The sequence below is a fragment of the Nyctibius grandis genome, chromosome 19 (assembly GCF_013368605.1).
Source record: "Nyctibius grandis isolate bNycGra1 chromosome 19, bNycGra1.pri, whole genome shotgun sequence".
Classification (NCBI taxonomy): domain Eukaryota; kingdom Metazoa; phylum Chordata; class Aves; order Nyctibiiformes; family Nyctibiidae; genus Nyctibius; species Nyctibius grandis.
This window is the reverse complement of record NC_090676.1, coordinates 8,979,716-9,007,312: the sequence shown is the minus strand read 5'-3', so window position 1 is coordinate 9,007,312 and position 27,597 is coordinate 8,979,716. Positions and strand designations below refer to the sequence as shown.

Here is a 27,597-nt window from a genome sequence, read left to right as displayed (position 1 = left end):
TCTCTGCCTGAAGTCGCAGCAATCACGCAATTGTAAAACAAGTGGTGGGTCATTGTGGCTAATGAGAGGTGAGCTGTGAAAACCCAGAGCTTTGCTGGGGGGCACAGAGCACTTCTGCTTCTCAGCTCTTTTTTCAGGAAGTAGGATTGGATAGAAGTCACTGAGGAGATTTTTCTAAGTGAGAAATGTTGGTGAGAATGAATGTTTTTTATTTCCTGCTGAATGCAAGTCTCAAAAACAAGGCTTTTTTTTTTTCCTCCAGCCTGAATGCACAATCTTGGGTCAGCCTGAAAGGTGTTACACAAACTGGGTAGTTTTGGTGTCTGCGAAGACTTTCTTAAATAAAAGCATGAACAACTTGAAGGAGGTTTGAAGGATAAATGGAGATTGAAAGTTTATTTCTAGTAAGAAGTAATTTCCTTTGAAAAGAACAACTCCCCCTCCCCCCACAAAAAAAAGTAATCTTGATTATTGCTACCTGCTGCCTTAGCTGGAACTATCAATAATTTGATATCAGCCTCGGCACTTTGGTGTCTCGCAAGTGCTGCCAGCTGCAGCACGACAGAGAGACCTGGACTCTGATTCCCGGTTCAGCTCCTGGCCTCTGGCATGCCCCTCAGACTGCAGCTTTTCTCTTCTCCATTGCATCATCTCACCTGTCAAAGGGGGGGTTGTAAACTTTACCATTTTTGTGAAGGGCTCGAAGTCCCTCAGTGATATGCTCTGGATGCAGGCAGCACGCTCTTATCTTCCTGCGTATATATACAGTGTGAAATCTCCTCCAGCTGTCTCCACTAATCTCATTAAAGCTCTGTTTTTATGAGTCAAAGATTTGTAACTTTTTTGTTGTTGGTGCTGCTATTGCTGGTTTTCTGCATCACCACTCATTCTTATAATTAAAGTGACAGCTCTTGAACTAGTATGTCAAAACAGCACGGTTGAGGCAGAAAAGTACTGGGGAGATCATCTTCAGTCAGACAACAATGATTCATGTTTAACTGGTTGGTGGTAAGTCCTAGGTCTTGCTGGCTTACAGTGAGTTTCCCCAAGGACATGGTGTTGTTAAGAGTTTTGCACGGCTGACTCGGCCCCACCGCTCGGCGTTTTTGATGGAAACTATTTAATATGCAGTTTCTGTCACCGTGTCAGAGCTGTAGCTGGGGAGCTCTGAACCCTAGCAAACCTTTTCAGACTAATTTTCTAGAAGCTGTACCAAAAAAAAAGGAACATAAAGGAGATGATTTTGGTTTGAAGATCTGTTGAGCCTTCCAGCTTGGTTGGAAATTAATTCTTTTTTGGGAGTCCCAGCTCTTTGTTCCCCAGTCTCTCGGCATCACAAACCCAGGTACGCTAATCCTGAGGGTGTCTCAGTGGAGAAATCCCAAGTGTGGGTAACGTTTGTGGCTACAAAAACTGTGCATCTTCCCTGCTGTGTGCGGGGCAAGAGGGGCTCTGAGGGCAGAGCAGCACAGGGCTGTGCGAGCATTCCAGGAGATTCTGACTCGCTGTTTGCTCCCACTCCCAAGCTTAATGCTTGGTCTAGTTCTCCTCTTCCTCCTGCTTTCCCTGCTCTGTGTTCCCCTAGCATCAGCCCATGTGGCTGTAGATACCATGGTATATGTATATATGTATTTATGTATACCACATATAAACCAGTCTTGCATTCCTTTGAAGGTCCCACTGCCCAGTGTAGCTGCTTTCCTGAGTGGGTTTCTTTTTCCTCCATACACGTGACGCAGGGCCATTCAATCTGCTGTACAGACAGCTGCAGTCCTTCATATTTCAATATATTCCAGCTCCAAACCAGCTGGTAGCATCCAGCCAACAGGTACTTATTTTCCCTTTGGTACACTTAGGCTGCTGACCCCACTGTTAGGGAGGTGCTGTAAGATCCTGGGGACAGCTGGAGATGCATCAGGGTTACATTAAGATGTCTGAAGGGCTTGTTTGGCCTTTGGAAATCAACGGACAGGGGCTCAGCCTTTGGGCTGATGAAGGGAAGACCCTGATCAGCTCTTGCTCTTTAAGGTTCTTATGTCTCTTTGGGTTAATAATGCTTCTTATTACAGATTTGCACCTGAAACCGTCCTCCTCCTTTGAATTTCTCCAACTTTCTCAAAATCTTTGTGAGTATATATGGAACACACACACACACACACACACTCCCCATGCATTCAGCTGGGCCTGATTAACTGGGATGTTTGAGGTAGACCCATGGGAAGTGGGAGTATCTTCATTGTTCATTTCAGATGCCCTGTGGTTCTGCAAAGAGATATCATGGCAGCCTGCATGTGGGGAGGCCTTTAAATTTATCCTGCTTACAATGGCTGTGCTCCAGCATCCTGGTCTGTAGGGTACAAGAGCCCTGGATTAATGGCAATATTTTTATATTGCTTTAAATAAACTTTCATTCTTGACCAGAGCTTTGTACTTCATTACATTGGTATGTTAAATGCAGTATTTATTCGCAGTGCTATGCAATCTTAAAATAATAACACTTGATGCTGCTTAAGATTAAAAGGCTCAGGTTTCAAGAGCTGAAAGGATCTCTAGCTGGAAGGAATCAGCCCTCCAGTGCTCAGATACCATATAGCACGAACCTGAGCTAACAGGTCATGTTCCAATAACATTTCAAGCGCTGAAGCTACTGACCTTTGTGAGAAGACCGCCGGAGTGGACAGCCTGGCGTTGGTCCGGCATGGCAGCTTCTCTGTTCCTGCAGGATTTTACTTCTGAGACAATATTCTCTCTCACTCTCTCCACATATGAATGAAATATTTGATTTCGACACTCCAGATTGGTATATATATGTACTTTAAGTGAAAAAGAGGAGTGAGTAGGGGGGTTGTGGATGTTCTTTACACATTTGCTGCCCTCTGAAGGTCACTGAAACAGGAGTTTGGTCCTCAAACTCCTCAAACTGCTGGAGTAGTGCAGTGGCTACATGAGGATGCTTTGGGCAATCTAAGTGCTGCTAGGATCTCTGCCAGGATGGAGATGAATATACGTGACACACTTGTGAATTGCTCAAAGAAATTAGTGGGTGGGAGGGGAAAGAGAAGGGGGGAGGTGGGACTGCCTTTTTCTCCTGCACTCTCATACAGTGGAAGGCTGATGACTGGGAGCTATTGAGATGCTTATAATTGTCTCATTATGGACAGAAAATATAATTAAAAGGGACAGCAATCTTTCTCCAAATTCAAAGCACTGCAGTCTATCTTTGAAAGCAATTTTGGCTATTAGCACAGGTGGTAATGTCCCAGCAATTGAACCCAATCTAATTTCGGTGTCAAACCGCTAAGGAGAAAAAAATGAGTTCCCTTCCAGATGCCAGCTGACAGAGCTGCCACGTCTGGGGGAGAAACAGGAGTGTGAAGCAGTGTGCAGAGCTCAGACGGGACGGGGTGGGACGGGACGGGATGGGGTGGGACAGGCAGCCCGAATGTGGGAGCACTTGAACATGCAGGTGGGCATCCCCCAAAGAGGAGCAGAGGCTGTCGTCTTTGCCAGATCTGTTCCCCTGGCACTGCCTTGCCCTGAGATGGAGGTGTGATGGGTACACAGAGCAGCACATGCTGCTGTCTGCAGATGGAATCGAGTGTATTATGTTCGTTGGCGATGAGCAGTTCAGCCAAGTGCTCTCCAGGACAATAAGCAAATCACTCACATCTTTGTCTTGTTTTGCTTGGTATTAAAGCAACTCCATGTCCTGGGAAAAAGGATGTTCCTTGAATTTGTCAGCAGAGCTGAGATGTGTATGAGAGAGACAGCCAGGTGAAAGCATGCAGCCTCTGTTGGACTCAGTGTGGCTGTTTCCCTCTTGCTCAGACAGGGATGGCTTCAGACAGCTGCATCCCTTCTGTGCAGAAAGAGGCAGGTTCATCCAAGCGTGCAGCGAGCAGCCTGGGTAGGTGCAGTGTTAGTCCAGCACAGAGCTCTTTGGTGCTCTTCAAGACTTTCAGAAATACCTTAAATTCTTTAGAGTCCTGAAATTTCAAAAAATTTAGTTTCACGTTCCTCAGGTGTTATGAGGTTGAACAAAACATTTTTGATGGAGTAACCCATAGGACTTGATTTCAGCTCTTGGTGTATTTTCTTTGAAAGAAAATCTACAAAACTCTCCTCTCTCTCTCTATCGTTCATTGATGTGTGTTGCTTTTCTTCTGGGATCAAAATCAGGGGAGCTGAAGTGCAGGGAGAAAATAATCTTCCTGGGTCTTCCTCACCCCATGAAAAATGGTTAGAGTTACTGCAGGGCAAAGAAGTCCCTCTGCCTCAGTCCCCTGTGGCTCAGTGCTAGGCTGTGTGTCAGGTAGACTCTGCTTTGGGTTGGGTAGAATAGGGTGGCTGAACCAACCAGCCTTTTTTGTATTCAGCTGCTGAGATTCGGTGAGCACAGCTCTGGCAGCCAGAGGCCACCAGTGAAAAGTAGCTGCTGCTCCTCTGTTAGGTGGGGACTGACAGCTCAAGAAACCATGCTCAGAAAAGCCTATGTGTGAGTAAAGTATTACTAGGGGAACTAGTGGAAGGTGCCGTCTTATGGTACTTGGCCAAGAGCTCATCTGAAATGTGTCTCCATGGTTTCCGTCTTCAAGACTTCATGTCTCAACTTTGCAGCCTGGAAAGGGGAGGGTGCTGAAGGAGATTGAAAAGAAGGAATTAAGATAGATAGCTAATTTTTTGTTTCATCTCCTGAGATATGAAAGAAGATTTTTGCAGCTAATGAATTATTTCTGAAAACACTAGTAATAGCTGTAGGCAACACTAACTTCAAGTTTCCCAACGAGCAAGCATCACTTATGTAGTGATTTAAAATTCTAATGTGTTTTCATTTGCAGTAGCTTGACTCTAACATGACTGGGGGTCTGGAAAGAGGCCAGAAGAAGTAGCCATGTTTCTGACAGTTTAGTAATCTCCTTAGATGCAGCAGTGGAAAACAGTGGCAGGATCCTATTGAAGCCTGGAGCAACCAATTATCTCAGGAGAGAGGCTCCAGAGTCCTTCATTAGCGCTGAGGGCGTGGGGAGTTTCTGGTTGCTTCAAGCACAGCAATGATTTCAAGCTAAGCAGAAAAATCAGTTGTGTCATAGGTTAAACAGCTCTTAAAAATGCAGGGTGGGACCCCAGCCCTGCTGCGAGCAATGCAAGTTTTGCTCTGGACTTCAGAGACACTGGGGTTTCTGCCTCCTTTTCAGAGAAGCCCTACGGCCAAGCTGGAGTTAAAACCCAGCCAGGAACGTGGACTGGAATACAGGAATCTACTTGTGTGTGATCCCCTCTCTGTCCTCAGATGGGAAGGTGGTGATTTGAAGTCCCTTCTCACACCTGGAGCTGAGGCTGGTGGCCATCGGGGGCAGAGGGGAGAGGGAAGGCACTGCTCTGGCTGAGTCTCCAGGCTTGGGTTGGCATCCTGGTGGCACTGCTCAGTGACTGAGGGATGTGTCATCCGAGAGAAAAAGAGAAACAGATGGTAGAGGGAGTTACAGTGGGAGGAAAATCCAATTAGAAGTCCCAGCATGGTTTGTGGTAGGGATATGGATCGTATACCTTGAGTAACAGCCAGGAAAAGAGAGACACCCAGCTTTTTCACCCATGGTGGAGAAAATTGTTGTTTCAGGCAGAGAATAATTGAAAAAAGCTTTTGCAAAGCTTTTGAGAGATTCTTCTTTAAAGGGAGGGCGAATAAGGGGGATACAATAGGGGAGATGGACTTAAGACATCCAGAATGTGGGCTCATTATTCCAATATAGGGTTTTTTTAGGTTCCCCCTCCTGGAAGGGTGGTTAATATTTAAGACAGCAACCTGGGAGTTGGAAGTCTGTAATCCCACACCTGGGAATACTCCCAGCCCCTCCTGGCATAAACCCCTGGTGTCTTTGGGGTCACTCGCACCCCTGTTTTGGCCATCCAGAAGTTAATTTTCGGAAGCAGTGAGCATTAGCATGAACTTAAGTCGGGCACCTGGCACCTCTTGGCCTCAGTTGCTGTAAAATTCCTCATCTGTGGAACAGAGGCTGTAACTTTTCCCTGTGACCAGGGACTGGGCACCAGTGTGGAGGGGTGGGTATGCTGGGAGGTTGTTGTGGTGTGATTCACGGCTGCTGATATGGGCTGGGATGGGGTGAGGGTTGGGAAGCGTGGGGTGACAGTGTGCCTGGCGTGGCAGGGCTCCGCTCGCTCCCCGTGCTGGGAAGGCCGCGTGGTGCTGCTGGCACGCAGGGTAACGCTCCTCCCTACGAGGTGGCAAAGCAAACGCACAGTCTGTCAGAGTCCAGAGACCACAAAAAGGCTAAAGAGAGCACATTTCATGCTCTCAGCAAGTGCTTGGGGGATGCTGGGCTCAAAACCAGCTGGGACAGCGACTGTGGAAGGGAAACTGTTCTGAACAGGGGCTCATGGGCAGCTCTGCATGTCCAGAGGAGGGGAAAAACCCCCACCCCATCCCATTTGTGCATCTGGGTGTTATTCAACTCGCAAAACACAAACGCTGAATTTCAGAAAATACCCAATCTGTGTTCTCCTGTGCGATTCTTGCACTGTCATTGCTTTGCTCATGCGTTATGCTGGAGCACGACTGCCGCGGCCTGCCCCCAGCCATGCCCAGCTGCCCGAGGAGCAGGTGAAGGCACGACTGCTGCGCTGGGGCTTCCTGACTTTCACATGCTTGATTTGCTGTCAAAGCAATCTTCTCTTCTCTGCAGTCGGCAGTGGTGTTGCTTTGCAGGTGAACTGCACAGTGTGTACTGAAGCACACTATCTATAGGAGGGCAAGGTGTCTGTTTAAGGAATGGGGTACATGTTCTGGGAGCAGGATGAGAAAGAGCGATTGGAACAAAAAAGAGTGAGAGATTTCTGATTTTATTCCCTGACAAAAGGGCTAGGGGATAAAATCAGAAAAAGAATCCTTGAATAACATGAGATATGGCAAAATCAACATATTTTTGTTTATTCTTTCTTACTGTGAGCGTTCTTTTCCATGAAACTGTATTCCTACCTGGTACTGCACTCTTAATTATCTTGCTGGATACACTATATAGTTCTCAGATCACTAACTAATGTTAATAAATGACTCTTGTGAAATAGATATGTGTTTTCTCCCTATTGAAGGGTGCTCAGGAGCAGAGCCAGAGTTAAATATACGACCAGAGCTCAGGCATTCTCAGGCCTCACCATTATCAAGTCATCCTAGAAGCTCATAATAGCAACACTGGTGGCAATGACAGCCCATCCTTAAAGCCTTTTGCTTTACATAAAAAAGTACATGAAATGCTGTTCTCTGAGTTTATTTTGGAATACTGTGAGAGTATCAATGGCACAAACTATTCATGATGTAGGTATAGAAGAAGAAAACTGCAACACCGTATGGGATGCTTGGTCTCCTGGAAATCTTCTTTAAGTACCCCAGTATGTCTATAAAATCTTCCTGCAGCTCTGGTATAGTCAGCACAGCATCCTATCTCAGCTTCCATTCATCTACCCTGACACCAGCATACTGAAAGCATTTATTTGGGAAACAAGCACTTGCAAAATACTTCCTTCACTTTCTCTTAATTTTTGTTATAGAAGTTAAATATTTCCTGGAATAGAGGCTCTGGACTGCTGAACTCAGGCTGAAGTCAACCCAGCTAACAAGCTCATTTATATTAATAGGAAATCAACTGTTCCTTTTTGCTGGATTCCCAGTGGAGCAGCTGGTGGTCTGCTTTTTCCATGCAGCCATCCTACTCTCTACTGAAACGTCTCAAAAATATTTGTTTGCTAGAAAATGTTAGTGGAAACCAATATTGCTGATGTGAAAAACAAATAAATAGAGAAAACCACAGATTCTTCTGGTCAATTAGACCTTCAAAAAGTGGTCAAATTTTTTGTATACTATTAGATAGCACTTAATAGCTGTCTTCCAACAGCCTCATCGCTTTTAATGACTAATCATAAAAAAAACCCAAACAGAACAAACCAGAGTTAGAGCTATGGTCTCATTATTTGCCAGGAGCTTGTATTTAGGAGTTTGGATGTAGTTGCTATAACATATCAGACAAAGACTTCATTCCCTTCCCTTGCCTAGCCTAGCTGGCTGTTTGGGGAAGATGTATAAGAAAAGCTACATGGGACAAACTATGGGCTATGCTATTTATGGAGGAGGATGAATCATTTTTGCTTTATGCTTCTAGCCAAAGCGTTTATATACTTTCTAATTTACTAATTCTTTGTCTAGTACTGTGATTTTCTTTTCCATTTAGTTGCTATTTAGAGTGTTTAAACCCTTTGGAGCTGCTGGGGCATCCAGACCTTCCCATTAGCGGGGTGGGCAGTGCACAGCTGGTCTGAGGCTGGAGAGCCACTGTCATCTCGAAGGTAGAACAAGGCACTGTGGATGCCCCAGGGCAGCGCTTGGGTCCTAACGACAAGCAGATTGCACATTTGCATAATGATGCAAATGAGTGACCTGACCACAGCAGGAGTGGCATGTCTTTCACAGCCCCTCATTACTGTTATACAACGTTGGACATTGGCCATGCAGGTTAAAGCTTCCCATGCTTTAACTAAGGCTTGAGAGAAAGTCTCTTGGGATTTGTTTCCTGCATAATGTTGCCTGAGGCATCGTGCTGGGGGTGAGGGGGCCCCTGGGCTCCTGGGTGGGGGTGGTAAACCCTGCAGTCCACTCTCCTCCTTGGCATGGCTGCAGTTGCCTTCCTCTATGGCTCAGCTGGACGCCTGGTGTTATCCACACCACGTTGGCTGGGATGGGGTCACATCAATGAAAGGCGGCAGTTTCTGCACAGCCACACAAGTACTGACTGTTACCAGGGGCTCGGAAGGTGAGCACACGCTTATGTAGCATTGTAGGTATTTGATAAGCTCTGCCTCAGACTCCTGCACTTTGGGGACTTAATTTTTTAAGGCTTTTTTTTTGGCTTTGCCAGTCTCTCCTGATTCAAAAAAATGATGTCTCCAATTTATTGTATCATCTGATTAAACCTGCCTGTAAAAAGAAGTAAAACTAGACCATGAACATCTATGGGAATTCATTTTTGTTAAATAATTTAAATTTACACCTTCTCATGCCTGGATCAATCTTCATCTGACTCCTAGTGTTCGCCTCTCCACCATTCAGGAGAGTGCTGGAAGCTGCATCACTGTGCAGTTCGTTTTAAGACTGATTATCATCAAGAAAGACATGAAAAAAGCATTTTGCATTATGTATTTTTTTCTGTTCAACACATAGTCCAATTCATTTTAGCTTCAATTATTGTTAACCACGTGTCTGCCAACACTATAAAAATGGCACTGGGTATAGCAAAACATAAGCCTAGAAATGTGGGTTCATTTTTTTAATCATATAGGGATTAAATTGTATGAGGCAATATGTTTCGCAAATTTGCTCTTATTTTCCAAAGCTGAGGTTAATGCTCAGTGCTTGTGTTTCTAACCAGAAACCACAAACTTTCATTGCTGTGACACATTAGTCTCAGCTTCTGCCTGGATGGTTGCAGATGATACTCTGGAGCAAAGTTACTTCTAAATGCTCTTGCTTGCCGAATAATAATGATGTTGCAGTTCCTCATAGCTCAATTTCCTTATGGAAAGTAGGAAGGAAGGTAAGTAAGTAGAAAGAGACAGTATGGAAGAATATAATCCATATTTTATAAGCAGAGATTTTTCCTACAAAAAAAAACCCTTGTAAATTATTTAAATTGTTACTGACTCTTCTGAAATGATCAAAATATATTGAATAGCTCAACCTTTCCTCGTGTTCATCTGTGCTGAAATGCCTAAGCATCCTCCTTGGCTTTGGTGGTATGTGATGTTACATGGGAGCAGAAATGCCCCTGGAGAAGGCAGTGGCATCCCTAGGAGTGTGGGCTGTGCTGCACCATCTGTACTTTCAGCAGCCCGACTTCCAGCACTGCACGCCAAATTAAACTCTGGAAAAACTCCATGGGGTTTATTAAAGAGAGGATTAAAAGTAACACAATGAAGTGCCCATGGCCAAACAAGGCATGGCACTTACTTGCCAGATCGTTCCCTAGAGCATATTTAATATATGTGTTTAATTGCGTGATGTAAAGTGCTCCACAGTGCTGTGATATGAGGCCGTGGAGGCAGCTGGTGCAGACACAGCAAGGGCTGCCTGTGCTGCGTGTGGTGTGCCCCCGCAGCCGTGCCGCTCTTGGGACCCTCTGCCCTATGGGGTGATGGGCAAGAGCTGGATGAGCCCCCCCAGTGCTCAAAGGGGTCACTGGGGCTCTTGTGCTCTGTCTCAGGGTGTGCACTCCCTTGCCAGATGGTTTTGTTTGATTAACCTTTGGGATTATTGGCTGTCGCCTGGCTCGGTGTGAGGCGGGCATTGGCTTGCTCTGGGTGTTCAGAAAACAGGTACGGTGGTTTTGTAGGTGGTTTAGAGGATGGTGTGTAACAAAAGAAGAAACAAAAAGGTGCCTAGTTTAGCCTAAGTAAGAAGAATCACAGGAAAATCCATCCAGGTGGGAAGGAAGGGATAGTGAGGTTACTGCTGATGGAGCTGGAGAGGAGAGATTGCCTGAGGACGTGGGCTGGAAGAGATGAAGGAGAGGAGACTAGAACAGTGAAAAAGCTGCTGCATTTCATAATCTGTATAAAGTCTGGAAAATGCTTTACGTTGTTGGTAGAAAAGTAAATCTACTGATGTTGGCCCTGGTAACATTTGGCAGCTGGTGCCTGAAGTGACGCTGAGGCCGGTGCTGAGCAGGCAGTGACGGCTCTGCGGCCGCTGAGCTGCTACTGGTGACGTGGGCTGGGATGGATCCTGCTCTCTGCATGGTGCTGCTGCCTTGTGGTTTACTTTAACCTGCTCGTCAGTGCATTGGCTTGGCATAAAGCACATGCAAGTAACAGGGCTGAGGGGATGTGGGGTGGAGGGTCTAGGCGAAGCAAAGAAAAGTTTCTGTAGTATATGTTAACTAGGGAAAAAATATTTCATATCTATAGATTTGGCGCACAATAATGAACCACAGCGCCTCAGGAGAAAGGTATTGTTTTAATTGACTTAATAGAGTAAATCAATTTATAGTGAAAACCTCCTTGGACAGTATAATTACACATACTGGATTATAACTCAGGAGCTCGCTTGCTCAGGCTGGCAGGCAAATAACAACAAAAATCGTTAGCAGAAAGTGGAAGACATATGTTATAGGAATTTCTCTGCTTTCTAGTTCTTCATTTGTAAACTTCCCTTCAAGTTCAGTGCCTTAATCTTATTAGATGTCAATGTCACTGCTTGTTATGAAACACTCAACTGATCATTTAGATTTTCCTTAAAAAGATCTTACTAAACTGAAAATGAACACAAGTGCAGAAACATGCCATTAAAATGCTCTGCATGGACTTCTGTGAGATTTGTCCATTTGTGCATTTAACTTTCTGGTTTCGATTTGCAGACGTGGTGGCTGTATAAAATAAGATGCAGGACTGTGCACTTAGACTTTTTCTTTTGATTTGTATGTGCAGGAACCTGTAAGAGTGTGTGGAGTGCAGAACTGCACAAACAAGCCATTGGTCTGGGTAGAAATGTGTGCTTATTTGTTCTTTTTACATTTTTACATGGCCATAAATTAACGTCTCCATAAATCAGGGGGTTCAGATTAGAGCTTTGAAGACTCTTATGGAAACTGCATTCCAGTATAAAAAAATTTTGATGTAATCAACTGAAAGAAAATATTCCTGAGCAGTTTGAATTACCTTTGCTCTGATGACTTGCATGATTTAACCAGCCCACTGCTTCATCTAATGGAGAAGAAAACCACAGTGGCTCTAGCAGAAAGCCCAAGTTTTTGCCTCAAGTGGCAGCAAAAGCAGCCTGTTTGTCTAGTTTTCACACCCAAAGCTCTTTGTCTCCAAACCTCGGCTGCTCTCCCATCTGCGTCTGGTTCTGCATCTGCACAACCGCACGACCAAGATGCCGATTTCCCGGCGCTGGGTGTGTGTGACAGGGATCTCCCCGCATACTGCTCAGCCCTGGTCCATGCACAGAGGGGCTGGGAGATGCCCCGGTCCCTGAGCCCGGCCATGGCTATGGGAGGTGTGGGTAGATTTTGTCCACGGAGGGTGAGGAGTGAAGCCCACGAGTTTATGCGCTGAATCCATCAGACTTAAAACAGGAGGTGTCAAGCTCGGCACTGCCTTCCTGAATCACGGCCTTACCCGTGAGCAAATAACATATGTCTAAACCTGCTGTCAACTGCAATGAGCTAAAGCAGAAACCCACTGCCAGCTGATGGGAGTTATCTTTTTGGCCAGTATATATGACCATGAAACACAGCAAATAAAGGCTTTGGTTTTATCCATACCTTTTTATTTATTTCTGTACTCTGTAGTAAGGGACCATTGCTTTAAAATCCTTAGACATTTGGACGTATTTTACAAGACAGTACAGTTTCTGAATGTCACACATTGATCACAGTTTCATACTACTACATGCATATAAAGACACTGATTTTTTTTTTTTTTTTTTTTAATAATTTGTTTACGGAAACAGCTGGAGAGGTCAATAAACTTCAACAAAGAATGACTAAATCAAAGTTACAAAAAATGTAAGACTCTAAGTACACTAGTATATGGCTAATGTTGCTGTAGTCACCCCAAAGTGCCAGGGTACTGAAACATTGCTTAAATGGGGAGAAAACATCTGCTGACGCATTACCCCTTGGGTTGATCACATATAACCCAATGAAGAGATTGTGTAAGACGTGCAGGATCTGCTGGGCTGTTGGGCAGAGGCGTGAAGCACTGCCCTTCACTACAGACACACTGAACGGGATCCCCCATTGCTTCCCCATTGCGCAGGTTAAAAAATAACTGAAGTGCAAGGCAACGGAGAAACCTGCCATATTCTGCCCTTTCTCAAGCTGGGTCACAGTCGGTTTCAATTTCCAGCTACATAAGCAATTCAATCCACATGTATTAGCAGAGCCACGGGAAACTTACATTTTTCCAGTTTTTATTTGTTGTTAAATATCACATTTTTCTTCTAAAGAGAACCCCACAGCTTTCTTATCCTTCAATGACTCTGGATGCTCACTGCTGCCCTTTGGAGATGTCACTGGGAAGCCCTTGCCTGGGGCTCACAGGCCCCTGTGCAGGTCCAGGGCTGGCGGAGCTCTGCAGGTCCAGCAGCCATCCTGTGCTTTTGGAGGAGGAAGACCTGAGGCTGTTCCCCGGCCCTGGGAAACGCTGAGCAGCCGTGATGTGCAGCACAGTGACAGACCACCCCGGCGTCCTTCCGTGGGCATGGAGTCGGTATTCAACAGCACTTGTGACAGTGCCTCATTAAGTATTTTCTCCCCATTCAGGAACTGCTTCACTGGCCTGATTAGAAAGCAGGATTCTGCTGCAGTAAGTTGGGGTATATTTTTTTTACTGCTAATCTAGTTGGAAAGCGAGTTTGGTTGGTAGCTGTGGCTGGCCTTTCTGATTGCAGTATCATGGCTTCAAAGTTCAAAGTAACATGGAGATGCTGCTCTCCTCACCCTCCCCCCCAAGCACACCAGTGGGGAATGTTTCAATGCAAAAGCAATTTTCTGCACCCACCACCAAAAAGCCAGAAAGAATGGGGAAAAAATGTTCTCCGTCTTTGCCACAAGCCAACAAAACTGATATAAACAAAGTAAATCCCAGTGGTCGCATGAGCCAACGTGTGGCTAACGGTACATAGAGGCAGTGAAACATAACAGGAAGAGTCATAAAGGGCAGAGCTCCTAAATGAAATACAGAGAGTAGAGAAGAACTGATGAATCCTAAAATGGTCTTAAATGTAGATTACCAATAGGAGAGGTTGTGACACAAAGGTAACTGATGGCCAATCTGCCGGTAGTGTCCTCCCAGCATCAGCAAGTCCCTGGACTGAGGGCTGAGACTGTTGTATCATGTAGCTGAGCTTGTGGTCCTGCAGTAGGGACAGTCCTCTGTGAGTCTGGGACGCCACTTGCAGCATCAAGCCCACGAAGAGTGAGCTGACACAGATGCTCAGTCAAGACTGGGATGATGTGGTTATCATCCTCTTGCCTGAAGGATTTCCTCCTTTCCCAGGCTTTCACTGACCTGTCTCTGTTTCCCATTCCCTCACCCCACTGGTTTCCTTGTAGGTGCTGTGGACAGACACCTCTGTCCCTGGAGTAATACAGGGCTTTTAGTTTTCTGTTAGCTTTTAGAGATATGGGTCCAAATTCTTTACTGGACTAAATGGGGCACAGCTCCATTGACCTCAATGGGCTTTTACTTACAGCAGCAGAGAATTTGGCATTTCATGCAAATTTGGCTCCCTGGCTTCCACAAGCCTCTAGTTTGAGTGAGTGTTTGTACTGAGCCCAGCCTGATTATTATTTTGTGAAGGTAGTGTTGCTACAGTCTTGAAAAGACCCCTTTAAAAATGTCAAAGGTTAATCCTTGTTCAGTCCTACAGAATATCAATAGTATTATTCCTAGTTAAAAAGAAAAATGAAGCTTTCTCTTCTAAGCCTCTAGAATGAAAACTTCTTGTGCGATGAAGCCAGAATCAAGCAAAGCAAAATTCTGAGTAGTATTTACAGATATTAACACTTGTGGCACCCTACCATTGGTGTCAAAGGACACTTATTTGTGGCTTAGATAACACCAGCAACAAAGGGGATACACACCCTGAATGCAGACTTTCAGTTTTCGTAAGGTTTCCCTTGTCTGGCCAAGACAAAGTTTCAGTGCAAGAGCCTAAATCTGATCAGCACGGGGTGCAAAACACATGCTGGAAAATAAACATCTCTTCTTTGAAGGGCTGGTTGGTATTTGGGTCGTTTCTGTCGAGGTGTGGGAGGACTACCTGCAGGGGCGAAGTTAAGACTGGTCTGACTAGACGCTTTCTATGGTTTTGTAGACTATGCTCAAACAAACTTACTGATCTGGAAGGTGTCTTTTGAAGGGATTTATGTGATCGTTGATGATAGGTATAGCGGGTTATTGCATTAATTACTTTCAAAAAAAGGAAATATCCCACCCAGTTTTAATACCTTCATGTGTAAATGGGTCTCACTGATACATAATCACATGCAAAACTGTGTCTGCTGGTTGTTCTGTTCGTTCGGGTGGTATCTGGACTTTCTGAAACACATGTTTTCCCAAATTAAATCTGTTTCATGTTTATTGGCTAGTCTGGTGGGCATATAAGAAAATCACACAAGCAAACAAAGGGAAATGGGACCAAAACTCCATCTTTGGAAAAAACATGGTCACTGACCAGACTGCTGGGCGGATTCAAGAGGAAATGTTTGTGCAGAGCTACAGAGCTAGTCCGAAGCTCTTTGTCGTGCTAAACTTCAACAGGCCATGAGATAGCTGCAGGATGCACATTTATCTCATGGGCTTTTTGTTCAATTTATATGATGGTACAGCCATAAAGGAGCAAGGAAGATCATTAAGTAAGCAGGTATGTGGACGGACTTTACCATAACCAAATCCAAATCCGGTCCCTTTCTGAATGTGTACATTCAGGTTTTTCATTCCCCCATAATTTTTACTCATTTCCTGATTTTGTCTGGGACTGAAAATAGAAATTCCAAAACCCAGTGGGAAATGAAAGTCTTGACCCTTCTGTTTTAACCCAGGAAAAACTCCACCAAAGGTAGGAGCTTTTCCTGAGCATCATCAGGTCACTGCCTGAAAATAAGAGCCTAAATTTGGATGCTTATCCCAACTCCATCATAATTATTAAGACAGTTAGAGTCAAATCCCATCTCTTCTTTATGCTCTCAGTTTAATCGACGTAAATCTGGAAGAACACTGAAGTCCAGGCTGTGGCTAACACTGAAGCCAGTGGCATTCACTGACATTCACACTGCCATAACCGAGGGCAGAGTCTGGCCCACTGTGTTTCTCAGAAGGAATATCTTAGTTTCCGTAGCCAGTTCCTGGTTATTTTTAAGTACCACAAACAGGAAAATACAAAAACAAGACAACATCAGACAAACTCAGTGACCTTTCGCAGACGCACTTCCAGGAGGGATGTTGCAGGTGTTTTTTCAGAACAAAAGAAAATAACCACAACAAAAAGTTTAGGGGATCAGCTATGGAAATGAACACCAAGAAAGCATCTAATATATTATTCTGTAATACAAAAAGAAGAAATCTGACTTGATTGCCCTATTATAAATTTGCTAAAAATACAGATATATATATTTATATTTTTTTATATATATATACTTTTTTTTTAAATCTGAACAGAAAAATAGACTACTCTGGAATGCATGAAAGTCACATGACTTTTCCATACATCAGGTACTTATAAAGCCAACACAATGGCAAACAGGAGGTACAGAGGTAACTAGAACATCTGTACTTTATTCAAGAACTATTTAAAGCCATTTTCTCCCCAAGCGGGTGATCCTAAAGCAACCTAAGGTAACACTTGTTCAGTCTGATTACCGTAAGCAGAAGTGACTGAGGAAACACGAAGAAGTTGGAGCTGATTTGGAGTCGCCAGGGAAGCCCACGTCCCCGTCTTGCTCCCGGCTGAGCTGCGCAGGAGGGCATCAGTGCCATACGGTCTCCATCGCTTGGCTATTTTATTCAGTAATTCTACTATTCACTTTAAAATGAGGTGTTAAAAGCTATTGGAGATCATGTTATGTGGAGCTTACCGACAAAGAGAGAACTTGGCTTTAGAAACCTTGTCTTTGTGATAAGTTTTAAATACCCTTGTTATTTACTATAAACTGTACCAGTCATAGTTCTGTCAAGACATAAATATACAATAGGTACAAATATTAACAATACATTACAATTTTACAGAAGAGAATACTGGTTTTCCTTAGAAATGTGTATCTTATTAGCTGCAAGGGAAGAAAAGGCTACAGTTTTTCACAGCCATAGTTGCCAAAGAAACCGACCGCCTCGGATGTGTTTCTGCATGACTTGCACAGACAGATTTTCCCCGGCATTTGACACACGGCATGTTCAGGAAAGGAATGTGCGTTCTGCGGGTTTTCTTTTCCTCTTTTTTTTCTTTTTTTCCTTCTTCTACCTTTATTGACTCTCGAACCTTTCAGAAAAATGTGGATTTCCCAGGAGACTTGTTTTGTTTCATTTTTTTTTCCCCGTAAGTGTGCTTAAGTGAAGTTTCTAAGAAAAGGCACTGAGAAATCTACTGCAATGTGACTGCTGTTTTCCTCCGTTCAAGGCTAAAACTCAAAGGATCTTTGCCTCCTGGTTAAGAAAACTGCACCCATTCCTTCCGCATATATATATATATTCTATATATATATATATTTATTTATATATATATATGTATTAAAAATGATGTTGATGGCGTAAGATACAAGCAAGCACAGACATCTCACATACATAGTCCTTTCAGATATGAAATCTTCTGCAGCAGGTGAAACTCTGTCAGCTTGCTTGATACATGATGCACAGTAAATTCGCAGACCTGAATGCCAAATATCAGTGATTAAACTGCACGCTTTAGCTCGATGCAAGAGATATTGCATATTTTCCCCAATTGTTATGAGCTTTGGGAAATATGTGTCAAACAAACTATAAAACAAAATTGTCTTTCTAGTGTCTACAGGATCTGGTGAGCATTATGTTTTCAAAGCACTGCCTTCCCTTTTGTAATGAGTACAGATTTAGTCTACCATAGCTTTATGTTAGAGTAGATTTCCCAGTGCTTACATTATATATATGTGTATTATGCACACACACACATATATAGATACATACTTCATATTCAGACTTTATTTCATTAAAATAAATTAAACATACTTCCTTTTTAACTGGGCACAAAATGAGAGCTACATCTTCATACACAAATAAGAAAGAAATGCTCTTCAAGCATATTATATGCTTAATTTTAAATTATTTGCTTTCTATAAGAAATCTATAGGACTTTGGCTATTCAGACTTAAAAGGTAGATTTTTAATGATACTTTTGAATTTGGCTTTCAAAAGTGACTCAATAAAATGCTACTTTAAAGGTAGGACTAAATAGATGATATAAGGTGTGTGTCGTGAGCGATCACACAAGGCAGACAGAGGGCCTTTGGTTACAAGGAGAGTTGCACCAGTTGATTATCAATTAACAAATGATAGAATTGTTGATCTATACATTTTTGTCAGTGCCATCTATAAACCAAATAAATCCATTTGGATGAGAGTGTGGTAAATACTACACTATATGGCTATATTTAAATACGTTCACTTTCGTGATATGTAAAATATGACTTTTTTTTTTCCACATGAAAGCATCAGCTCTAAAAATATTTAACTTGGAAATCACTATTACTTACTTTTTATCAAAAAAATTTTCCCTGATTTTTCTTCTTTTTACATTTGTGCTGATGGCAGACATGAATGATCACTGAAACATAGAGATTATGTTAAGACTGTTCTCTTTAAGATTTCTCATTGCCACTCTGTGGCCCCAGAAAGCCACAGAATAAATCAGTATTTAAAGCTTATCTGCTGGAAAGTCACTTTACTTTTTCGTGACGACTCAATCTTAACTAGTATCTCAGCAATACATCGGTTCCTCTAAGTACACTTGTATTTACTATGGCCAAATCCTAAAGTCCTTCACCAGGCAAAGAGCCCACTCAGAGGAACAGTGGTTTTGGCTGAGTGAAGGCAGAGTAAAAGCTGACGAACCTCAGGAATTGGCTCTGCGTAAATACTCTGGGGAGTATCGTTTGCACTCTTAGGTGCCTCGAGCTGATTTTGAGTACCTCCCGCATCACTCTTTGCACGGCACAAGGTCTCTCGCTGCTGGCGGGCTAATTCCTGAGGTGGTGTCTCAGGTCTTACTCACGCCTTCCCCAGGGTCCTGCCTTGCTGGGACGCAAGGGCGACTTCTGAGCGGGTACCTTGGGCTACGTCCCACCGCCCAGGGATGGGGTTGGCTGAGCAGAGCAGAGTTAACTCCAATGCGTGTACAGTTTGTGCCAAGGAGAGACCTAACAAAGCTATCGTCGTAACTCATAATAGTTCCTAAAACATACATGTGCTTATTGCTTTTGTCCGTACATGCTGCATTCACTATTACGGATTACAGACAGAAGTACTGTACAGCTTGGACGGACAGACATTTACACTCAGGACTAACCAACAGCTTTTTTTTTACAATAGAAAGGAACAAAACGCAGCAGACTCGAGCAGCTCAGGGTCTTCCTCCCGCCTGTGCGCCTCCGCTCCCGCGTCCCGTGTCTCAGCACGTCCCCGGACCTGCTGCATGCAGATCGTTGTGTGCCCCGGCAGGTACTCGGAAATAGGTCAGGAAACGCTCATTGACAGAGTTATTTACAATTGAGTTTTACAGTAGAAACAGAGAACAACATAAAAGATTACCATCATCACAGTTATCACAGGACAGGTTGTGACTTGCTACAGGCGTGTAACAAATCACGGTCATGACAGGAGGCACAAATTAAAATAGTGCTTGGTTAAAGTGCTTGATTGTTACACTCTGCTATCCTACTCCAGCATCGCAACAACAACAACAAAAGTCAACGTAAAGTGCTTTCCCCCCCCCGAGATTAAAAACCAAAGACAAATTATTTCCTACACAATTTGACATAACTTTATTGAAACAATAGTATTTTAAAAACCTAGGCTGGTGGCTGCTAGTTCTGTTCATTTAAAATGGTCAGATCTTTTTTTTTCTTTTTTTTTTCTTGTTTCGTTTAAAAATGACTGGATGTTATTAAAACATCAGGCCTGATTCTCCTGTCTCTCGCAGCTGCTTCACGCCGCAGCTCTGCAGGAGCCACTCCTGCTCGACCTCCTCGCGAGAGAGAGCACAGCCAGGCCCGGGGTGGGTCGCTAACGAATCCCTCTTTTTGCATATTTATATAACACTTGCATATCTTTCACCGCGCCGCTCGGGCGCAAAAAGCTTCAGACCGACCGGTTCCTCTCCTACGTCAAGAGCGAGACTTTGGCCGATGCCTGGAGTCGGCGTGCGGGCGGGAAGGGGAGGCCCGGGGAGCCGTCCCGGTACCCCCGGCACGTACCGAAGGGGTCAGCCACGGCATCGGCACCGCCGTCGCGCTCGGCCGTCCCCATGGGGCAGGGCAGCGAGCACCTCCCTTCCGCAGAAGGGTAGGGCGAGAGCTGAGCTCTCCTTCCAGCCCTACGCTCCCCGGCACCGGGAAGGGGGTCTGGCTGCGATGCCTCCGGAGAGTCCTGCTTCTGCATGGCTCCTTCACACCTTCCCAGCGTGGGCTGTGGGTCCCCTGAGGGCCACGCGCTGGCCCCGGGGCAGGTAATCGATTTTTAGCAGAGGGTAAGTGCAAGTTTCACTATGTCCTAGGGGATGTTTGGAATTAGATACAAGTGGTGCAACTCACCCTGCTGAATATTTCAAAAGAAAACATCAGGTTCTACAGGATATCGTATTGTTAAACACACACAGAGCATTTTAATAATAGGTTTCTCTAGACCGTTATTTGTTTTAAATGGTTTTCACTTGGATTTTCCAATAATGCAAGTGTTCCCTGTTACCTTTAGACATAATATCCATCAGAGAAAGCTGTAGATGGGGAACAGCTGCCCTGAAGCAGTGAGCATTGTGTTTTTGATAGCTATATACCAACCCCAGCAATTTATTCCAGAGTTCAAATCTGGCTGCCTTGGCATCCTTTATGGAACTAATGCAAATCAGATGTTAATATTTCCAAAAGGAGCTCTAGCGTTCAAGGGGAATGGATGGATATTTGGTCACATTGGCTTCACTGGACAACATGAAAGGAGATCAATGTGTGATCATGACTTGCAATCCTTTTTTTTTTTGACTCATGTGGGCAATGTCTTTAGAGTTGTTTCAGAGAAGGACATTTTCACAAACCCACACTGGACCTCCCCCAGACTTTTAGAAACAGGTGGCTTGTTTCAGCCAAGTTCATGCCATGCAGAAGCTCTTTTTTTTTGTGTTGACTGTAAAGACATTCCTTTAAACTTTCATTAAGTTCTTTTGGAGCCCATCTCAGATGCTTTGATCATGTGTGTTAGCACGTCCTCCACTGCCTGGTAATACACGGACTTCTGGGGAAATGTGATTTTCTAGTCTAACAGTCTCCTGATTGCCCTGGGTTCTTCCAGTGATACCTTCCATAGAGTAAATGCAGTTTTGCCCTATCAGCTTAGGGGAGGTGGGTAAAGCAGCAGCTTCTAGATGGTTCTTCTCTGTTCTATAAACATTGTCCTTTTGCTTTAGATAGCCACTGCTTGTAACATTGTACTTGGGACTCACATTTCCGGGTGGACTTGAATCATATAGCAGCTGACCTTCATCATCAGTGTCAGCATCTATATATTTGTGTATACCAGCATCATGGAAGTTGAAAGCTATGGCTGTCTGCGTCTCTGGTGACTTTGGAGGTGTTCTCGCACTCGCGGTTGTGTAGATCGAGGTTTCTGGGCTCATGAGGGATCTGTCAGAGAGTAAGGAAGTATCCATGGCAGCAGCAGCAGCTCCCCGGCTCTTGAGAGGGTCTGGATATATTCTCAGTACATTTGATGCTGGTATTAATGTGCTGGTGTCCTCTTCCATGAAGTTGACTTTCAGAGATCTTAGTTTTAAAGGGTTACTGGCCTTTACGGAGCTTTTGGGACTTTCTATGAAAAAAGCCGAACGGTGGCTGCCCTCAGCGCTTGGGTTCATTTCCACAAATCTGGCGCCGCACCCCTCTGGCCTGCTCTGCTCCTGAATTGTGTTAATGCCACCTTTGGAGGGAAGGGTAGCGAGCGGGCTGTGGGAAAACCTCCCGGACTCAGGGAACTCCGCCGCGCAACTTATGAAGCTGTCGATGCTGGACATGCTCCTCATGTCAATGATCCCATCAGTGCGAGTTGTCAGCAAGGGCACCATAGGGCCGGGAAGGGTTTCCATTTCCAGCTCTTCATTTTGCTTTCCAGGTTGACTCGACTCTTTAGTATTAAGGTTTGGCTGGGACTGAGTCTTTGCCATTTTGTTATACATGTCCTCCAGCTGTTGGACATTCAGGTGCTGGGGACTTGAAGATGACCTGGCTTTTTCTGGAGATCCTTGTTCCTTAGTTTCAAAAGATTTACTAGAGCTAGTTTCAGAGAGTGTTCTCTTGGTCCATTTCCATTTGCTGGGAGATAAATGATTGTCCTGAACTTTATCCTTTTTGGCTATGCTTTCTCCATTCTTTTCAACCACAATGTCCATGAGTTCTATACTACGGGCAAACACATCCTTCATGTTCATGGAAACAATACTGCCGTTCCTTTTTGCTCTTTCAAGGGCTTCCCTGCGCTTAATGGCTTTCTCCTGCCTCTTCTGCTCTTTGTAGAACTCAGAGAAGTTATTGACAATAATTGGGATGGGAAGAGCAATCACCAGTACTCCAGCAATGCAGCACAGTCCTCCTACTATTTTACCTAAAAGTGTTTTGGGGTAGATGTCTCCATAGCCTACTGTTGTCATGGTGATTGTTGCCCACCAGAAAGAAGCTGGGATGCTCTTGAATTTTGTATCATCCTCATCCTTTTCTGCAAAAAACACTAAACTGGAAAAGATCATAATGCCCATGGCCAAAAACAAGATGAGTAATCCAAGCTCATTGTAACTCCTCCTTAGTGTAAACCCCAAGGACTGTAAACCCGTTGAGTGCCGGGCGAGCTTTAGAATCCGGAGTATCCTCATAATCCGAAATATTTGGACCACTCGTCGTACATTTTGGAACTGAAGTACACTTTTATTGGATTCTGTGAGGAAGATAGTGACATAGTACGGTAAGATAGCTAGCAAATCAATTGCATTCAACGGGCCTTTGAAAAACTTCCATTTCTTAGGCGAGGATAGGAACCGCAAGAGGTATTCCATTGTAAACCATGCAATGCACACCGCTTCCACGTGGGCAAGTTGGGGATTATCTGTAGTCTGCCCAAATTCATCCACGCCTTGTAGTTCAGGAAGTGTGTTAAGGGACAAGGCAATTGTAGATAGTACAATAAACATGATGGAAATGATTGCCAAAATCTGGAAAGGAAAAAGAAAACAATGAGTTCATCTCAGAATATATTATGCTATCTATCATTGCCATTAACACATGGCTGTATTTCCACTTACGTGTTTCAAGACTAATTTTGCTCCTAGTACACAGAAGTCAGATAACCAATGCATCCTGAGGTAGTTTTATTTTGAAAGTTGCTTTAGTTATGTCAGATGCCTAAAGGAGAGAAAGCATCTCCTTCAACTCCTGTGCCTTCATCTCTGTGTGGTCAAGGAGCACGTACCAAGCAGCTAGGATGCCAGGAGGGCTGTGAAGCAATTCACAGCAGGAGCTTTTGATTAATGACTAATTAGGTGCCCAACAAAGCCCGTCTGGACAAGAGGGTCTGGAATCTAAGAAGGAATCAAGAAGGAATGCAATTGTGAATGCAAGATTCGATCAGAGCAATGTCCTCCATTTAAAGCGCGATTACATCCGTAATTTTGGGTCGCTGTGGCTAGTTACAGAGATGTGTGTACAGTTCTACTACATATAAGCATAAAAGTAATAATACACTCCTTTTTACTGACTCATCTCTAATTTGAAACTTGACAGTTGTGAAATACATGAAAACTTGACCAAGCTTTCTAAAACATTTTGAGCTCTGAGCTACTCTGCATGCGACCGACTGCCCATCCTAGCTCCTCATCAGAACCAGGGGAAAGAGCAAATTCATCCAGGCAAACCAAACTGCACAACACTGAGACAGTCAAGGCAGGGCAGGTCCAACCACTGAGCAGCTCATCCATTATCAGAAACCAGCTGTTGGGCTAAAGAGTGCAATGAGAGAAGGGTCTGCAGTGAGCAACCTCTCTAAAAAACCACGTAAATCTGATCAGATCCTGGGCCACCGACTCCATGCAGAGCCAGAAAACGTGAAGTGCTAGATTAGTGTATTTGCAGCTTTCAGTGTAGGCAAGCTGTCCTTCCATGCCTGTTTTATGTAGACATTAATGCTATACTTCCCAGTTTTCCCAAATTACACCTTCTTTTAAAGTCATTTTAGGGAGGTTTTAGAGCTGACAGACAATTTGAGAAGTGTTTTTTTCTACTAGTGAATTATTTTTGTAGTTTGTTAATTGGATGGGATTATATCTAGTTTCTTAGGTTACTGCCAAAATCCAGCAATGATTTCAAAACACACATATATGTGACTAATGTTTTATATATTCATGTCAGTGTAAGCTGATCCCTTATGCTCACTTTTCTCCTGCTTGATAGAAAAGCAGCACGAAATCAATTGCAGCGTATGCGCATGATGACTAGCTACACAATATTAAGCAATGAATTATAAAACATATGATAAGAGTTCTGCATCATGAATTGCAATTCTGACACACTCCTTCCCATATAACTAGATTTTAGGTTTCCTCACAGTCACCTTTCTCAGTCAGCCTCACAATACCAGAATATCCACAGTTACCGCCTAGGGCACTGGAGAAAGAAATTCTTGCAGGATTTCTCTTCAGTCAAGCCCAGCACAGACATCCGAACAGTCAGGAAATATCAGACTTCTGAACATTTATCCTAAACGGACAGTCACTACGGTGAAACAGGCCTTGCTGCTATAGGAGAAACATGCAGATCCAATATGGTTCAGAAACGCTGTGGTCTTCTCAAGAAGACCCTCACCTCTTCTTCAAAGCTGAAAGGCAGAAATGGTCTACATGGGCTGGAAGCTTCACCTGAATTAAATTCCTATAGCAAGCTTAAGCTATGGCTTTAGGAGAAAAGCTCATATACCTTCAAAAACTCCAAATTTAAGGCAAGAGTTTCAATTTTGAAATTTTTATTTCAACAAGTGTTTTAAAATCCTCTTGCTGTTAAGAAAATCCCTTCCAAATCAATGTAATAAAATAATTTACCTTTTAACTCACTAAAATGTACTATGAAACTGATTTGTGCATGACACTGCAGACCTAGTAATTTAATCTGAAGAATGAGATTTGACTAAAAAAAAAAAGCTTGATTAAACACTCTGGTTTCATTGTCTAAATTGGATTAAATGGAAGAATTGAAGGTGTAATAGCCTCCTATGCAATGCTCTAGTACCAGAAATTTTAGAATACCCTTGTTTTCAGTTACTAAACTGTTGCCAGGAAAAATATGCTCGGAAGATTCCTTTTCCTTTTTAAACAGTTTGCCTAAAAGAATGTTTGTAGTTAGCTGTGCTGTGCACCCTCACAGTGCTAGTGAACCTTTCGCCTCCTCCTCGCTATCTTCCTCTTCCATAAATTTGCTGCTGAAATACAAACAACCCCACAACAACTTGCGCAATGGGAGCGGGGGGTGAGGGTTGCCTTGTTGAGAGACTTCTTAGGTCAATGAGCCAAAGAAGCTGTGGGCGAGACTTGGAGGGTGCAAAAAAGTAGGAAGAATCACGGAATGAAGAGAAGCAGAGAGCGACGCAGGGAAAAGTTCTTGAACTTATGGCTTCAAACTCAAGAGAACAAAATGTGTCAAGTGTCTCATGGTGAAGGGGGGAGAAATTTAGATGTTAACTACTTCTGCGTGGTTGGTTGTTTCAAAAGACCGTCTCCTGGAGACCAGGTAATACCCCTGAGAAGCAGGGAGCCTGATTTGCTTTCCTAAAAGGCTTTTTTAGTGCTTTTGCTGTCATTTCTTTGTTTACAACCCAACATTTCTAAAGGTGTTTGGGATGTTTTCAACGGTAATTTCAAATTTTTTGCTTGGTTTTATCTCTGCCCACTATACACAGAAGGGCTGCTTTGTTGACTTAGATGTACCTAGTCTGTTTTATCTCCTTCACTTTCAGTGTAAATATTAACACTCCATCTTTATTCAGTGGATGACATCCAGCAGCAGTAATTGGTGTCAAACCTTCTGCTTCCTTTGATACCTTCCTGCTTTGAAGATCAAGGCAATGCCAGATGAATATAAATTTGAAAACTAGGAGATCTGAGGGTAAAATTTGGTTTTGGTTTAGCAGATTTAGCCACGGAGCTAAGCAATATGCAGAGAGAGACATTTATCAGTTCTCCCACAAGTTGCAGCAAGATGTCACCTGTGCTCCTAAGATACAGATTTTTCCCCTTATTGATCTACTACAATCATACATCTTTGTGAATCTTGTCAGGCTAAGAAAAAATTCTAAATGTGAGTTAACTGTCCTCAGGTATTCAAAGCACTTTTCACTTGGAAAGTACAAAAAACTGGGAGATGAAATATCTCCAGCCGGGTTTAGAAAATCCTTCTTCTTCTCTAAAGCATACCTTGTCCTGGTAGCATCCATCATCCAACAAAAACCACCCAAGGGGCAAGCTGTCCACAGAAAACTGGATCCAGCTGCTGCTGTCAGGCATTAGCACTGCAATCAGTGGCACAGGACTCTAGCCCAATGTATTTACAGTCTGGGAATTCAGATTATAGAAATCACCATCTGTCTGTCTAATAAGGTTTCCTACCTTGGCCATGCTGAACCTGTAGCTTGGCAGCATTCGTATTTTCCACTGAGATGCTCTGTGTGTCAGGCAGCCTTTTAATTCTATTCCTGGCCTTTCCTCCTTCCTTTCCTACTCCAGGTTCACTTCTCTTTAACAAGAAAAGCCAATGGGACAAATTTGGACTTGAGCAGGAACAATGACTCTGCAGTGAATGAGGCTCCAGCTGCTTAGGCAAGCATATGCATATTCCTATGGAGCTAGATGTACCCCTTCCTAGGTCTTACTGCTGGCTTATCTGGCATATGTTGACTTGTTATGGAGGCTGGGGAAGGCACCTCCAATATCACTGCAGGCACGTCCAGGACTTCTGACTTGGATGCCCCATGTCTGCAGTAGGTCCTATAAAACGCACAGCTAAAACAACGGAAAAGCTTGCAGCCTAAAATTTGGAGGCACAGGAAAAAGATTTGGAGGCACAAAAGGCTGAAATGACTGGCCTGAGGACAGGCCACATTGGTGGCAGAGGCAGGTGAGGGAATCCATGTACTTCTGGTGCCACAACCATGAGAGCTGTTCTCCAGTGTCCTCACATGGGCTCCAGTGGAGCTAAGGAGAGGAGCCCTGACAGGCCAGGTCTTACTGGGCGGGTATCCACAACAGAGCATCACAGACACTCCTTAAACCCCTCGTAAAGCTGACAGGGTTTAAGACTAGTTTTTCCCTGCACAACTTATCAGACCATTTCCGCCAACGGATTGCATGGGAGAAGCTGTGTAGTTCCCTTCCTCTTTGCTTCTGTATTTACTCTTACGTTTCACCTGTAGTGACATACCATAAATTGTGAAATTCCCCATCAGGTACTTTTCTAGGTGACTTGCAGAGAGTATTGGATGGGCTCCTAATGGCAGTGCTGGCTTGTAGTGCAAGTCTCAGTATGTATGGGCAGGATTCCAGAAAAAAAAACTTCTCCTCCACTAAATTGACTGTTGCACAAAGATTTTTATTGAGTGAATCTCTGGATTGCTGCTATGGTTCCTTTGTGAAAGCTAAATAACCCAAGGACAGGCAGGGCAAGGTTTTGAATGAATTTAAAGCATTGCCTCAAAGGGATTAGCTTGATTGTACATACATGCTGGTTATTACACATGCAAATGAGACAAGCAAGCTGATTATGTGAG

General features: G+C 43.8%; 1 protein-coding gene across 1 annotated transcript in view; it reads right to left on the bottom strand.

Annotated features, from left to right (window-relative positions):
• Nucleotides 1-20,980: 20,980 nt before the first annotated feature.
• Nucleotides 20,981-27,597, bottom strand: part of KCNB1 (potassium voltage-gated channel subfamily B member 1) — a 123,758-nt gene continuing 117,141 nt past the window's right edge. Inside the window, exon 2 of the mRNA XM_068416294.1 lies at nucleotides 20,981-23,002. Coding sequence (XP_068272395.1) covers nucleotides 20,981-23,002 — 2,022 coding nt within the window. The remainder of the gene's footprint in view (nucleotides 23,003-27,597) is intronic.